At 41.6% G+C, this 16,551-nt stretch overlaps 1 protein-coding gene across 8 annotated transcripts in view; it reads left to right on the top strand.

Annotated features, from left to right (window-relative positions):
- The window catches only part of Il12rb2 (interleukin 12 receptor subunit beta 2), an 82,208-nt gene that overhangs the window by 57,570 nt on the left and 8,087 nt on the right, over positions 1-16,551 (top strand). For all 8 annotated transcript variants that reach the window (XM_076939888.1, XM_076939886.1, XM_076939885.1 and 5 more), the window contains 5 exons: positions 3,863-4,063; positions 8,841-8,939; positions 9,025-9,183; positions 14,631-14,768; positions 15,190-15,280. In XM_076939888.1, coding sequence (XP_076796003.1) covers positions 3,863-4,063; positions 8,841-8,939; positions 9,025-9,183; positions 14,631-14,768; positions 15,190-15,280 — 688 coding nt within the window. The remainder of the gene's footprint in view (positions 1-3,862; positions 4,064-8,840; positions 8,940-9,024; positions 9,184-14,630; positions 14,769-15,189; positions 15,281-16,551) is intronic.

Below are 16,551 nucleotides of genomic sequence, written 5' to 3'. Positions count from 1 at the left end.
CCTTAAAGCATCAGTACTCTGTAGGTAGAGAGGTTCTCAGGAAACATGAAGATGGGATATTTTATTTGAAGCTAAGGAAATAAATTTGTTCTGTGTTTGTTTCCTGATACAAGGTCTTACTCTGTAGCTCCAGCTGTCCTCGAATTCATAGAGCTCCATCTGCCTCTGCCTCCAAGTGCTGGGATTAAAGGTTTGTGCCACCATGCCTGACATAAAGGAGTGATTCTGAAAGGTGACTGAGAGAAAGTGAATTATTAGCAGGGTCTCAAAGGAAAGACTGTGGTCTTTCGATATCCTGGAGAAGGAAGTTGCAGACTGGTGCCTGGAGAGAACAGTGACCCAGAGGATGAAAGACTAAGAGAGTCAAGCTGATTTGCTTAGCAAATTCCAGGTAGAGTAGAGATAAAAAGAGTTCCTTGTACATTTTATCACAGCTTCAGACAAAAGAGCCTGCAAATTGTAGCACTCAGAATTTATGGATATCTCTCTCTCTCTCTCTCTCTCTCTCTCTCTCTCTCTCTCTCTCTCACACACACACACACACACACACACACACACACACACAAAGAGAGAGAGAGAGAGACAGAGACATACAAACACACACAGACACAGAGAGACATACAAACACACACAGACACAGAGAGACATACAAACACACACACACATATACAATAAAACACTCATGTAAAATAAATTCAGCTAGTGCCATTACTTGTTAAGCTATCTTGCTGGCCCAGAAGAAAATTTTTCAATGTTTAATGAAAATAATAACCATTTTTAAAGTTAGAGTTAACCTACTTCACCACTATGCTCTTTTTAAAAAAAAAAAAAAAAAATGTCCAGGCACAAACCTCTGTACAATTGAACCCTGAAAGAATATATGACCTTATTTTATTCAAGTTCCTGTAGAAAATAGAAAGTAAGGCGAGCTGTCCAATCTACTTTATGAGATCAATTAAACTTTATTAATGAACGCAAATAAAGAGAGTATCGGAAAGATTATTGTTTAAATCACTTCAAAATCTAAATGGATTATTAGCACTTTAAACCTATATGTATATTCAGAATTAGTGCCAATAGTTCCAACTTCTAGGTAAAGACATACAGCATTTAATGACTACTTTGTCCTAAAGCAAGTAAAAAGGAGACAAACTAGAGACAGCAATCCTCCCATCCCTCCTCGTCCCCTCACAGGTAAAGTAAATGTCTGTACACAAGAAACTTCTTTTACTGTTGTTGTTGCCTTTGCCTTTATATTTTTCTATTGTTCTTCAATTAATACCAACCAACTTCATTCTTAGAGTATGGAGTTTTTCCCCCAGGTAGTAACATTTCTTAGTTAGTTAGTTAGTTAGTTAGTTAGTTAGTTAGTTTTTTCGAGACAGGGTTTCTCTGTGTAGCCCTGGCTGTCCTGGAACTCACACTGTAGACCAGGCTGGCCCTGAACTCAGAAATCCGCCTGCCTCTGCCTCCCAAGTGCAGGGATTAAAGGCGTGCGCCACCACCGCCCGGCCAGCATTTCTAATTTTAACTGGAAGGCTAGCATAAAATATCTTTCATTTCTACTTCAGAACAGCTTTCTATTATTTTTCTTAATGAGTATTCACGGGTTTCTTATGACATTTTTATATGCCTTTACCATGTACTTTGATCACGCTCCTTCTACCCATCACTCAGCTCTTCTTTAATCCATCAGAGAAGGAAAACCCCAGGGAAACCACTGTCCCCAAAATTGAAAGAAAAGAAATATTTAAGCATTAGCCAGTGAGACATGTCTGTGCAGTTGACAAAACAGAAGTGCAGGCCCTGGAAAATATAAATAGTTAATAACATTTATTTAATTGAATAATAATAATATTTATTAAAATAAAATAACCCTCTTTAGCTTATATTGACTAGAAACCTAAGCGTAAAAGGCAACACTAAAGGCCAACAGGAAAGGTTGAGTGTGCTCATAGTACCAGGGTGGTGACATTTTACAAACAAGGCTCAAAAATCAAAACTGGGGTAAATTTACCAACACCCATGTAGCCAACAAAATTGTCAGAGAACTGACTGACTGCATTAAGAGTTGAAAACTTTTCCATAATTAGGATCATCAAAGCTACCTGCCAGTCAGAAAAGGGCAGAAATACAGAAAAATGAGCGAAGTCTACAAATAATCACAGAAGAAAACTCACTGAGAAGCTTGGCCTTCGGAATCCACAAACATGAAAATCGCTGGGCAGTGGTGGCGCAAGCCTTTAATCCCAGCACTTGGGAGGCAGAGGCAGGCGGGTTTCTGAGTTCAGGGCCAGCCTGGTCTGCAGAGTGAGTTCCAGGACAGCCAGGGCTACACAGAGAAACCTTGTCTCCAAAAACAAAAACAAAACAAAACAAACAAACAAACAAACCATGAAAATCAAAATTCTAATCAGATAGTGTGTGTGTGTGTGTGTGTGTGTGTGGTGTGTGAGATTGATAAACAGTACAAAGTGGAGTAATAAAAACTAGATGCAGTGAGAATTCTCACACTAGCTGCTCTCGGTGAAGTATTGATATGCCGTTGGATTTTATTATTTTCCATGCATGTGCACAGTGCCTCCGGAGTGCTCTGTGATGGCTGCGTGCCTCTCGAGTCCATCTGTGTTAGATCAGTCAGAGGATACTCTGACTAGCAGCTTTATGTATGCGCATCCAGCGGTGCTGCAGAGAGCGGTTGCTGTGTCCTTGGGTCAGTTCTCTGAGCACACTCAACTACAGCTTCTCCTGTTGGCCTTTAGTTTTGCCCTTTATGCTTAGGTTTTCAGCCCAAATATAAGCTTAAAAGACTTATTTTAATTTTTGTTCAGTTTTTGTGTTGCTTTTGGAGGGGTTATTTTTTAATAAATGTTATTATCATTATTATTCAATAAGTAAAATACTCAGGCGGCTGCTGCTGCTGGTCCATGGAAAGCAGGTGAGAAAGGGCTTAGGCAGAAGTGTGAAGGAGTGAGCTAAGCATGCATAAAGAAGGAGAATGGACTCATCTCAAAAGCAGAAGGCTAAGTGAGACGTTTGAGAAAACAACACACAAGCCAAGGGGTTACATTGCTTTCCAGTGGTACATTAGTATGCTAAGAAGACATATGGGAGGTGTATTAAAAGGATACATATGTTACAGTTAACGCAGTAAGCACTTTGAGGGAATGGGAGTAAGTGACTTCAGAGAGGAAATAAATCCACAGGGAAAGCTACCCATGACTATAGTACAAGCTGCTGAGGCTAATCCCCTGTGAACTGAAAGCATAGAACTTGACATGGATGTCCCTAAAGAGACATTGATACATTCCAAAACTTAGTTGGGAATAAGCTGTCGGATGTTTTTATCTTGTGTGTGTATTCATATATGAGCAGATGCATGTGTGCATATGTAGCCACAGGATAACGTTGGGTGTATGTCATTCCTTTGCCACTATCTACCTTGTTTTTTGGATTTTGTTGCTGTTCTTTAAAATAAAATAAAAAAAAAAAAAAGGAAGGAAGGAAGGAGGGAGGGAGGGAGGGAGGGAGGGAGGAAGGAAGGAAGGAAGGAAGGAAGGAAGGAAGGAAGGAAGGAAGGAAGGAAGGGAGAGAGAGAGAAAAAAGAAAAAGCAAGGTTGCTTACTGGCCTGGAGCTCCTTGAGTAGGCTAGGCTGGCTGACCAGACACCCCCAGGGATCCTCCTGTCTCCACTTTTCAGCACTGGGATTACAACTGTGCACCACTATGCCTAGCACTCCCCCAGGGGGTTATGGGGATTGAACACAGGTCCTCAAACACTTTATTGACAAGATGTCTCTCCAGTTCCTGTTTTCAACTTTTTCCATTCTTGTTTTGTCCTTCCTCTTCCTCACCCCCAAAGGATTGTTGGTTCCTCACCAGGTCTCTGCAAAGTCAGAGAACATGGACAACATTATGGTGACCTGGCAGCCTCCTGGGAAAGCTGCCTCGGCTGTTCGTGAGTACATAGTGGAATGGAGGCCTCTCCAACCAGGAAGCATCATGAAGCTTCCCCCACACTGGCTGCGGATTCCCCCCTACAACATGTCTGCTCTAATTTCAGGTACCTCACTACTCTCATTCCTTCTAGCGGGCCACCAAGGTCCCATTTATTCAGTGTGCTGGCTAGTTTTATGTCAACTCGATGCAAGTTAGAGTTATCTGAGAAGAGGGACTCACAACTGAGAAGAAAGATGCCTTCATAAACTTGGTAGTAGGCAAGTCTGTCGGGTATTGTCTTAGTGATTGATGTGGGAGTGCCCATCCCACAGTAGGCGGTGCCACCCCTGGGCAGGTGGTTCTGGGTTCTGTAAGAAAGCATGCTGAGCAAGCCATAGTACACAGCATTTGCCCATGGCCTCTGCATCAGATACTGCTTCCAGGATCCTACTGTGAGTTCTGCCCTGACTTCCTTGGATGATAGACTATAAGCTATAAAATGAGATAAACCTTATCCTCTCCATGCTTTGGCCATGGTGTTTTATCATAGCAGTAGAAACCCTAAGACATTTGGGAAGACTTAAAGCAAAGTTTTGCCTTCACTTACAGAGGGCTACATGGTGTACTAGGGTCCTAAACAATGGGAACTTAGAGTCCATCAAGACTATCCTGTAAGTCAGGTGTGGTGTGGTGCTGCACAATTTTAATCCCAACACTTGGAAGGCAGGTGATCTCTGTGGATCCATGGCCAGACTGGTCTACATAGTGAGTTCCAGGAGAGACAGAGCTATATTGAGACCTTGTCTTGAAAAACAACAAAACAAAAAGACTGCTCTCGGGACTAACTTGAGGACAACTGAGTAAGAAGTCTCATGGTTTTGGAAGAGTTCTGTCCCCTAGCACCATGCCCAGTAAGAAGAAAGAATACTTGAACCAAATAAATACAGCAGAGGCCTCAGTTAACTTGTCAATATAGCAGATACCTTTAGCTTTGTGAACTCTTTTAACTCAAAATAATTTTTGTGGAGAGTCATTATTTTAAACCCACCATACAGATGACAAAACTAGGTGATCCTTATTCCCAAAGCTGCTCTTTGTCATCTGTATCCTAATAAACCTAGAACTAGTATATGATAATTGGGATCTCTGCTGCTAAGTGAGGTTTCTGCCAGGGGTTACAATGTTCTGAACAGTACTTAGCATATTTCTAGTACTGAAATTTTTTATCTAACAAGTGATTATTATAAAATCTGTCAGAAATAAGAATTGGAGGGGCATGCTGGTACATCAGAGCACCCAGGAGACAGCGGCAGAAGAATGTTTGAGTTCAAGGCCAGACTGCTCAGACAGCAGCCAGGGTTACATAGGGAGACCAAGATGTTCTCAAAAAATAAAAATAAATAAATAAATAAATAAATAAATAAATAAATAAATGGAAAGAATTGACTAGGTTTGTTAGCTAAAGTCTATATTGTTGCTACACTATGAAAATCATAACCTCTTTAGGGGGTGTATACAATCTGCTTAAGGTAAGGTGTACTTGGAGAAAAACACCATATTAAATAATAATATATGAGCTGGTTCTTGACTGTGTGCCTCTTGTTTGGCCTGACTTCCAGACTTCTCACAGATTAAGATCTTCTTAATAACCTTTACAGAGGAGGCTGCATGTAGTAAGCATCCAGAGAAAGAAGAGAGGGCCACTGAGAGTCTAGAGGTTTTTCTTTGGAAACTGTTTAGCCTATAGAAAAGAAATTTAGGAGGGGCGTGACAGGAAGTTTGGTTGTTGTTGCTGGTTGCAACATGTATACATGCAAAAGTGTGTTTGTTCCCTTGGTTGTTCTGGGGTGCAAGAAGACTCTAACCCTGAAAGAAAATGGTAAGAAAAGAAGGCATCGATTTTGTTGTTGTTTGAGACAGCAATCCTCCTGCCTCTGCCTCCTGAGTGGTAGCATTAAAGGCATGCATTACAACACCCCAGCAGGAGGCATCAGTTTTGAGAGCATCTTTGTGACTTTCTTCTTAGATAGCTGGAGGCTTTATAGTAACGACAGTTTCCCTCAGGGGCTATCCCGCCCATCAAATTAAATGGAACACGGATACGAAGCACATTGACAAAACTGGGAGGCAATATCAAGATTCATCCCTGTGGATAATTTGAACTGTGCCCTTTTTTTTTTTTTTTTTTTTTTTTTTTTTGAAATCAGATCATTCTATACAAATACCCTAAAGTAGATGACGAAAATGTTCTTCACACTTAGTAAAATTAAATATTCTGAATCATTTGTATTATGAATTTGAATAAAACCAACTTAATAAAGTTGTAAAATAACATTAATATTGCTCTGCCATTTGGAAATACTTGGTTTGCAATCACTTCCTGTTAAACTGAAAATTTCACTAATTGCTACTTAGTACAAATTTACGTTATTTATTTCCAATGCCTTTCGGTCCTTACAAGCTTTTTCTGACTCTGGCTGTATGGACAGTGTCAGATGTTCTAGCATGAGCCAGAGTAAACCTGATTCCTGAATTGTGGGCTGGTGGACCTATAGACTATCATGACTATCCTGTCTGTCCACTGTATCTCGGTGTCTGGAAGTTTCCCTCTGCCACATGCTAGTCTCAGTGCCTACATAATGACTCTCGGTCACATTAATCGTGGAGGAGTTGCCTGCTTTGTCCCACACCTGAAGTGAAACTAAATGTCTGCCAGAAAAATAAAACTGTAAAATAGCTTATAAACATAGAGACAAGGCCTTTGCCCAAGGGTACTGTGTATATAGGTCAGCACAGTGGCACGAAAGGAGCTTGGAAACCGGGCCATAGTGCAAAGGAAATGAGAGCCTTCCGTACACGGGCTTCCTCCACGGAAGATTCTTAAGGTGGGGAGTAGACATCATTGTGGGGTGTGCATACAGAATCGTTGAGGAAAAAAACCCCTCAGCTTATGATTGATACAGTAGTGTTCTTGCTCATATTTTGCTTTGCAAGGCTCATCAAGAACTCCCAGATCTCCACAGGGCACAATGGTTGGTTAGCTCCTCCCAAGACATGGGGCAGAGGAGCAAACCAAACACTGGAAACACAGAGCCACTTGCCAGAGCCTTCCAAAGAAAGTGTGATTATATATCTGCCGTTGCCCTTCAGCCTGGATCTCACGGCTCTCTACACATCAAGCTGGAAAGTACTTTCTGCACTTTCTCTGGTTTGTGAACTAAGTCGGAGCCCGTCCTAATGTGCATCTGTTCTTGTCAGCCTCTCTCCCACGATTGGTTGAGTGATGACTTAATGGGCTTTCATGTTTAAAAGAGATTAAAAAAAAAAAAAGCCATACACAATTTAGTAAGTCATTGGGTAAAGTGAAATTCCTCTGCACACCCAAAAGACATTAAACCTAATCAATTTTTAGTGTAAGGGACCCAAGTAAGCTATTAGCCTGCTTTTAAGCACCGGATACTATAGTTACCTAATGGGAGTTATCTCTCACTAGGTAACTTGGAATTTAGGAGCTAGAGAGATGGCTCGGAAGTTAAGAGTAATTCCTGCTTTCTCAGAGAACTCATGCCAGGCAGCTCACAATTGCCTGTAACTCTAATTTCAGGAGATCTGATGCTTTATTCTGACTTCCATGGACACACCAACCCACCCATACCCACACCCACACCCCACCCTCCACACACTCACACACACACATACACACAAAACTGAAAATAAACGGTGAAAAAAGATGTGGATATTTACGTATTTATTTATTTAGAAACAGGGTTTCTCTGTGCAACAGCCCCGACTGTCCTGGAACTGACTGGCCTTGAACTCACAGAGATCTGCCTGTCTCTGCCTCTCTGCCCTCTGGCATCTGCCTCTGTCAAGTGCTGGGATTAAAGGTGTGCACCACCACCACCTGGCAAGATTTGGAATTTTAAAGGTGCATCTCGAACAGTGTTATGAAAGAACGCTTCACAGGAAGTACAATAGGGGCTTTGGGCAGGCAAGAGGCACTTAACTTCTTGAAGACTGTTACAAAGTTGCAAAGTATGGCACTTACAAGCTAGAAAGGAGCACTGACATTCCTGGACGCCTAAGTCTTTCTTTGAGGCTCTGAGGCATCTGAGATCTAATTGGAGGGGCCCAGAGAGCCAAGGGCAGGCACCAGGGGCTGAAGTCCTCTGAGTGCACTCCTTAGTCACACGCCAGGGTGCCATTGGGCTGCTGCTGATCCTGCTGAGCAATGTGGAACTAGAAAAGCCACTGGGGTGCTTATGCCTGCCAGACTCCAACCGCTCCATGTAAACAACAAATAAATGATTCATTTGTAGAAGCCCACTATTCTGTATGCCTGTATCTGTATGGATGTTTAAATCTTCACGGAGCTTTCCAGGCTTTTCTCCTTTTTAAGAACAATTACTCTGTTCTCTTAGATGAAAAAATGAGGCATGGCAGTGTATGTCTGAACCCTTGGCCTAAGGAGGCTGAGGCAGGGAGACTGCTATGAATTTGAAGCCAGTTTGGGCCACATAGCAAGGATTTGTCAAATAAATAAAATCCACCTGGAGAGATGGCTTAGTGACTAGAGCACAGACTGCTCTTCCAGAGGTCCTGAGTTCAATTCCCACCAACCACATGGTGGCTCACAACCATCTGTAATGGGATCTGATGCCCTCTTCTGGTGTGTCTGAAGGCGTCGACAATGTATTCATATACAATAAATAAATAAATAAATACCATCGATTTTCTTGGAAGCAATACTTAGAAGCTGGCATCATGGAAAATAAGATGCAGGGAAACTAGCTTAGGCCATTGCTTTACCCTTAGTTCACACTGCTCTTTAAGTCTTGAAATTAAAAAAAGCTAAAAATGACTTGGATAGAGGTATTAACGTGACTCCCTCTCCCTTGTAGAGAACATAAAGCCCTATATCTGCTATGAGATCCGGATACATGCACTGTCAGAGGACCAAGGAGGGTGCAGCTCCATCCGGGGTGACTTCAGGCACAAAGGTGAGCCTTGGCATCTTTCAAGCTTCCGTTAGTGTTTTAGATTTGGAGGGTGACAGAAACCTCTTGTGTCCTTTTTCCCTGCCAGTGCCACTGAGTGGCCCTCATATCACTGCCATCACAGAAAAAAAGGAAAGCCTTTTTATTTCCTGGACCCACATCCCGTTCCTGGAGCAAAGGGGCTGCATCCTCCATTACAGAATATACTGGAAAGAACGAGACTCTACAGCACAGCCTGAGCTCTGCGGTATGTGTGAAATACTAGTACAGCAGGGCCTCTTGCTTAGATGTTGGGAAAGCACAAGATGGGGCATGTCTTCACTGCACACAGTGGGAGCACTAAGTAAGAAACGTAAGACACCTAAACACACAAGTGCAAAGTTATTGAGTACGCGTTACATGCTAAGCAAACTGTTAAAGACAGAGAAATGAAGCCAGTGGACTAGGCTCTCAAAGCGCCTGCTCAGAAGAGACAGCACCAGCCTAGCTAAGGCAGGGGAGGTAGGCCTGGATTACACAGTGAGATACTGACTCAAACCAAATGACAAATAGTAACCCTTGTGTTTTTGTTGAGCTGGTGAACAAACACATAAGGACACATAAAACGTAAAGCAAAATCCAGTTGTGCAACCAAAACTCAAGAAAACTCCAGGTTAGAATGGTGTTGATGAGGTTAGTTCTAGTAGTAGAGCTTGAGACATAAACACACAGCACAGTTCTAATTGTATACATCCTCCAGGCTCAGGGGCACATTTGGATAGTTTGTAACTCTTCACATATGCAATTACCATCATGTTGTTTTCTTCTTGGAATGGGTGAAATACGGCACTGTTTAGGTAACTACCACTTATAATTGTTCTCTAGCTGAAAAAGCAGAACACTTACAATAAGTTCTGTCCAGAGTATTATCTCAAAATAGTTTCCTGAACTACTCCCTCATCTAAGTAGTCACTTGTGAGACCTGCTCTTCTCATCTTTGATCTAATCAGAGCTTTGTGTTGATTTTTGTTGCTTCTTGGCTTGTACTTCTGTTTCACGAGCAGTTGGCTTTCTTTCAGGTGAATTTGCTAGACAGAGGGGCATTTTCATTGGGGTTACTGGCCCCCAAATCTAAGAAGGCCACTTGAGTGGCAGTTGCAGAGCTTGGCTGCAGGAGGGCTTAAGAACCTTAAAATGTTTGTCTTCACTCCTGACCTTTCTCTTGGTGTGACTCTCACAGTTAACTTTTATAAGTAGTTTTGAGAGAAAAGAAGTTTGGGGGCTACTCTGTGCATATTCCTCCAGAAAAAGACAATAACGCACACACAAAACCATGCTTGGGACCTTTCTCTGTGTGGACCTGCACTTTCGATCATCTTTCTACATCTGTCTCTGCAGAGTTGACTCATTCTTAATTGACAGCTCTGTAGACTTAGTCATTTGTTGGCTAATCTGTCACCAGTCTTGTCAGGGTAAGTCAGTTCTGAGAGGCCTCCTAAAGGCTGACAAATCATCTGGCCTTTTCATTAGCTCTTTGGAATTCTTCCTGTAATATTTGCCCCACAAATTATTTCCTTTCAGCAAAAAACCAATACCTACTTACAACCATAAAGATCAGTACAGTCAGTTGGTCCTGTAGCCATTACTGTATATGTTGAAAATAACCTACCATATTTTGTAACAGATATGATGCATCTAAAGCCTACACAAGAGTATTTTAAAATAAACGAAAAGACAGGATTCACAGTCTGATTTTATACCAGTCTAGATTAAACCCCCACTTACTCCTGTAAGTACTTACTGGTAAGCTCCATTCCTAACCTCAGAGCCTTCAGTGTGCCAACAGCTAGGAAAATCTAAACAAACACTACTGTAGGACAGTGCAACCAGAAAGCACCTATTCTAGATGGTAGAAAGGATCAAGGAGAAACAAGACACTTAGAAAGAAAAGGGTTCCAGTAGCAGGAGAAATGTTGCCAGTGCCAAAAGAAAGGGGTTCAAGCCTGTCTGCTTGGTTTAGGTACCCAGTTCCAGGGAACTGTGCAGATGTATGTGGAAATATCAGTTCTTTGGCACTAGCTTTTCCTGGCAGGTGAGGTGAAATATTAGGTGCCCCAGCTTCTCAGTGCACATGGCCTGTTGTCTGGATGTCTTCTGTATGGCTATATGCAATAGTGCTCCAACAGTAAGCACATCTCCTCTCTGCAGTATACATGACACTGCCTGGCTACTTTTGCCAACAAATTCTAAGCAGTCAAGGACACAAGTTATGGCAATTCAATCACCTCCCCTCTAGAAAACCACCAGAGAGATACGAAGCATGGTATTCATTGAATGGGTGAATTTATTCCCAGTAACTGTGTAACCGTTTAGCCTGGTCTTCTTGACCTTCAAAGCCCCATCTTTCAGATGGATGACAATGATCTCATCCTCTAAATTCATTCCTTTATCACTGAACCACCCGAGTTTAAAATTTCATCTGCCGAGAGGCTTGAAGGAGCCCCTTTATCTCTCCTGGGGATCACAGCCCAGAGGCAGCAGGACCTGTCTTTCCTGCTGGACTTCTCTCATTACACAACACAGCCTATTTTGCTAACAAAACTGCTGACTCTACTATCCTCAGCTCCCCACAACAGCTGCTATTTTCGTTCTTCAAACATGCATGCACGAATGAACAGTACCAGCCCAGCAAATCATAGAAATCCCTTTCTTTCTGTCCCAGTGTTTCATCTCTCTTCCCCAGCTCAGGGCACCTCACATAGTTGGACAGCTGATACCCTGGTGCCTGCAAAATGAACAGAAGCTCTTCCTAAAATTCATTTAAAAAAAAAAATTCCCTGCTTTAAAAATAGGGAACACACATACATGCACGTGAGTGCTTACACATTTATATTGCTTAAATCTATATAAGCAATTTCAGGTCATACCAGACCCTGGGATTTTCCACAAGGTGTTTTTCTTAACAGGTGGTAAAATATAGAGCTATTCTGATAGTCCCTAAGAGACAAACTGCTCAGGCCTCATCCCTTTTCAGTGGGGAACAGGAAATGTTCCAAGGCCCCTTCTCACTACCTTTGTAAGTGGAAATAGCAAAGTGGGTAAAGGTTATTTTTTCTGTTACATGGTTCTCTTGAGTTGATGCAGCCAACAAACATCTGTGTCTGTTCATGAGTCTGCTTATGAAGTCAGATACAGTGCTAACTTCCAATTTCACCACTGCGCTCAGCATAGGCACAGGCTGACTGAGTGAGCCAGTAGCTACTACTGTTCAAGTTCTGGCCTTGTTGATACTGGGAATGAAACCCAGGAGACTATACTTAGGAGGCAAGCACTTTAGACACAGCTACAGACTATAGCCCCTCTGTCTTAATTTTACAGCCCTCTCTCCTTTGCCTCTCACATGCTGAGATTACAGGTTTTACCACCATACTTAGCATTTCCCCCCAGCTGTTGAAGGTCACCCTGAAAGATACCCCAGAGCACTCCAGAAGACTGTTTCCTAAAGTCTACCAGGACTCACTCATGTCTTAAAGGGAAAAGCAGCATCAGAACATTGCTCCACACACTGTACCTTGTAGAGAAACTATAGGAGTGTTGAAAGCATAAGGAACTGCAATCTGGGAGCCAAAGAAGCTTCAACTCTGTACCATAGCTCTGGTTTTTCATGATTTTATGTCAAATTGAAGCTATGCACTATAAGTTCAAGACCAGAACCTAACAAACAAACAAACAAAAAACACAACAAAAGCACAACAAAAGTATAATCTAAAAACCTTGAGTAGGGGCTAGAGAGATGCTGCTGCAATTAAGTGCATGGGTTGCTCTTTCAAAGGATATAGGTTCAATTCCCAGCAACCACATTGCAGTTCATGACCGTATGTATCTCAAATTTCAGGGATCTGGTGCCCATCTCTGTTCTCTGAGGGCACCAGGCATACACTTGGTACACAGACATACATGAAGGCAAAATACCCATACACATAAAGTTAAATGAAATAAAACTTTAAATGTTTCATTAATGTGTAAACTTAGATGTTAAAAATTCTATCATCTCAAACAGCTAGAGATTGACATCACTAATCTGAAGAAATCTCTCATTTTGCTGTCTGATGTGATCTCCAAAAATTGCAAAGGACTTGATTGGACTTGATTTCCTCTTTTACAATAGAAAAGACTGTGTACAGCTCTAGACTGTGTACAGCCCTTAAGAATGTTGCTTTTACATAGACAAAACAGGGATGATTAAAGAGAGCATGAAAAAGGCCAGAGAAGGTCTTGAGAAAAGACAGAAAGAGAAAGATGAGAGCTGGTACAAGAATTAGTTTTCAACCTCTCCATGATTGTCAACCCTACTTCCTTCCATCTTGGGACCATTAATTGGGTTATTTTTGCTTATTTCTTTTGGTCCCTGGGCCTTAAATAGGCTGGCTAACTTTGTGAAACAACAGATAATCTGATAGCAAAATCTATTCAGATACATTATCATAAGTTAGCTATGGAGGACCATGAGACTCAAGATGAGGTTGTTACTCTATCCAGGGTGTTCCCAAATCCCATCTCCACCCAACCGAAAAGAGGGGACCTCCACCCCTAGACCAAGCAGAGCAGGGTCACCCAGAACCCCCTCTGACTGGCGATCTGAATTCTTGCTTAGGCTGTGAGGCTAAGCACTGCAAGGGAATATAAATAAAAGTTAAAAATGTTTCTGGGTTCCCTGAAGGACAAGCCTGACTGCATAGGGGTTGATGTCAAGAATATCCCCTCTCCAGGAAAAAGTCATCAGGATGGGTACGGCCCTCATGCCTCACTGGACAATGACAGGAGGACCCGAGCCATTACAAGGTCCCCTTTAATTACTGGAGGTCAGGCTTCTATCCCTGCCTTGGCAAGATTAGAATCGCCACAGCCCTTCTATACTTGGAGAAGGGAGGAGATGTCAGGGGCAGCCCTGCTTATACACTGAAGGCCTAAAATCAGCCATAAGCCTAAAATCAGCAATAGGCCTGACATACATGCCTGCTAACACAAAGTCTTGAGTCTCTGTGGAAAAACACTGAAACAGAGGGCTATAAGCTATTGTAAACAGGCAGCTTTTGTGGAAATCTACTAGCCTGAGTAGTCATAGACCTTGTAAATAGGCAGCCTTGGGGGATAGTACCAACTTAGATAAGGACAAGTGAAGCATAGGCAGAGTCATAGTGACCTGACCCCTGAACCTTTACTCAGCTGATACCCTCTTCTGAAAGATATCTGTACTCTCCCTGAACACCTATGCTCCTGTGTCATCCCCTTCCCTACATCCTGCATTTTTGTGTTTATAACCCACCCCTGTGTTAAAAAGTAAAAGTTATGATTTGATAATAATAAAAAAGACTAAAAAAATTCTATCATCTTAAAAATAATTTTATTTCCTCAGTAATTATCAAATGACTTGATAAATATAAAAAATAGTCATAGGAAACAAAAGAATTGCTGCAACTAAATAGTTTCACAGGTAAGAATAACAATTCTTTCAGAACATTTCTATCGCAGAAAAACTGTATGCTGTACTAACAAGACCTCATAACTGACAATGCCTCTTGAAGTACTAAGTGCTGATGAATTTTGATGCTTTTAAAGCAGATCTCAAATTAAATGATGCATTAAGAATAAAAATGGTTGAGTACCCTCATTCAATTATTCTTTATACCACATTTTCCTTTATCTTCCTTTCAGAAATTCAATACAGACACTCTCAAAATTCACATTCAATAAGCAGCCTACAGCCCAGAGTGACATATGTCCTATGGATGACAGCTGTGACAGCTGCTGGTGAAAGTCCCCAAGGAAATGAAAGGGAATTCTGTCCACACGGTAAGAAACTAAAGACAGCCAGTGCACTGTGGGCTCTGACACACATTCCCACTGGACTTTTCTTACTTCACTAGTGACTTTCCTGCAGGCACTTCATGCTTGCTGCTACCTTTGAGTTGCCCTCCAACCTTACTGTCTGCTTGAAGACAATGTCAACTCATTTTTCAAAATGCAGAAGAAATCCTTTCTCTCATGCAGGAATCCCTGTGAGGCTTCTGTCCACTACTATACACTCCTTCTACACATGTGAGCTGGGGGAGCCTTTATAGGGCTGAAATACCTCTTAGAATATATAATTGAGCCCCATAGGGTCCTTCTCTTTAGTCAAAAAAAAGACTAAGGTCCAGAGGACTCAAAAAAGATGGCACTTTTGAAGAATTCACTGAAGATAACTCAGTAACAAGGTCTGCTAACTTTCCAGGAAAAGCCAACTGGAAAACATTTGTGATATCAAGCATTTGCATCGCTATCATCATGGTGGGGACTTTCTCAACTCGTTACTTCCGACAAAGGTGAGTTGGTTGCACCCCACAATTTAATACATGGACTGCAAATGCATGTGTCCATGTGTTATGTGTGTGTATGCATATAAAGGGAAGCATGCAGCTATGCACAGGTATGTGGAGGGCAGAGGAAGATGTTGGGTGTCTTCCTGTATGCTTTCAGCCTTATTCACTTTCAGGATCTTTCATTGATGCCAAGGTTGACATTTTAGCTAAGCTGAGGGACCAGCCAGCTCCCAGGTTTCTGCTGTCTCCTCCCTGAAATACTGGGTTTACAAGCACAGACATCTGGGTATACCTGGCTTTTATGTGTTTCCCAAGGAAGTGAAACAGACCCTCACGCATGCACAACAAATACTAGTACCCACTAAAAGCCATCGTTAATGCTTTAGTCCTGTAGATGTATTCTAAAATTATAAACCATCACCCCCAGACAGTTATTAAACAGGATGGCAAGCCAAGGATGGGTAAGATTCTGTACAGAACATTACAAACCTAAGACAAGCTCAGTCTGGTTTATGAAATAAAAAAGGGGGGGAAGATGTGAAGAGCTTTTGGGGCTGCTTGGCAGGAATCTAACATTGGCCAAGGATAAGGTAATGGACTTCAGACAGGAATCTAAATCTTAAGTTAGAACAGAGAAGTAGGCTTCAGGCATGAAAATGACTTTGGGCTAGGACAGGGAAGTTGGCTCAGATATTTTGGTCATCTTGATAAGCCCTTAGAAACAGTGATCATGGGAGTGATCACGGGACTTTGTTTATTGTCTTGCTTGTTCCTTGACTACTTGCATCTATTGTATTACTGGTTCCTCAACCTAGAACTGACCTTAATACTTGCATGCAATTAAAATGGTTTAAAAGCAAAAAGATATATATATATATATATATATATATATATATATATATATATATATATATAAAGCATCACTGCTGTGGGTCAGGTAGTAGTAGAATAAAACTATTCAACCTTTTTGGCTGAATGTATGTCAAATTTTTTAAAGTTTACATTAATCTTAAAATCCCAAACAGGAATATGAATATATATATCATAGATGAATGCATATAGTTGAAGGAAAATATGCCTACTGAAATACTGTTCATAAGGAAAATCACAGAACCTAACCATTATAGTCAGTGAGACTAGACTGTTTCACCAAAACACCATATGAAAATAACTATTTATCCATAATATTGAAATTAGTGTATTAAGTATATTATTTTTTTTTAAATTTTGCATGCCGGGCAGTGGTGGAGCACGACTTTAATCCCAGCACTTGG

This window comes from Arvicanthis niloticus, chromosome 9 (assembly GCF_011762505.2).
Source record: "Arvicanthis niloticus isolate mArvNil1 chromosome 9, mArvNil1.pat.X, whole genome shotgun sequence".
NCBI lineage: Eukaryota > Metazoa > Chordata > Mammalia > Rodentia > Muridae > Arvicanthis > Arvicanthis niloticus.
This window is presented reverse-complemented; position numbering and strand designations above follow the sequence as displayed.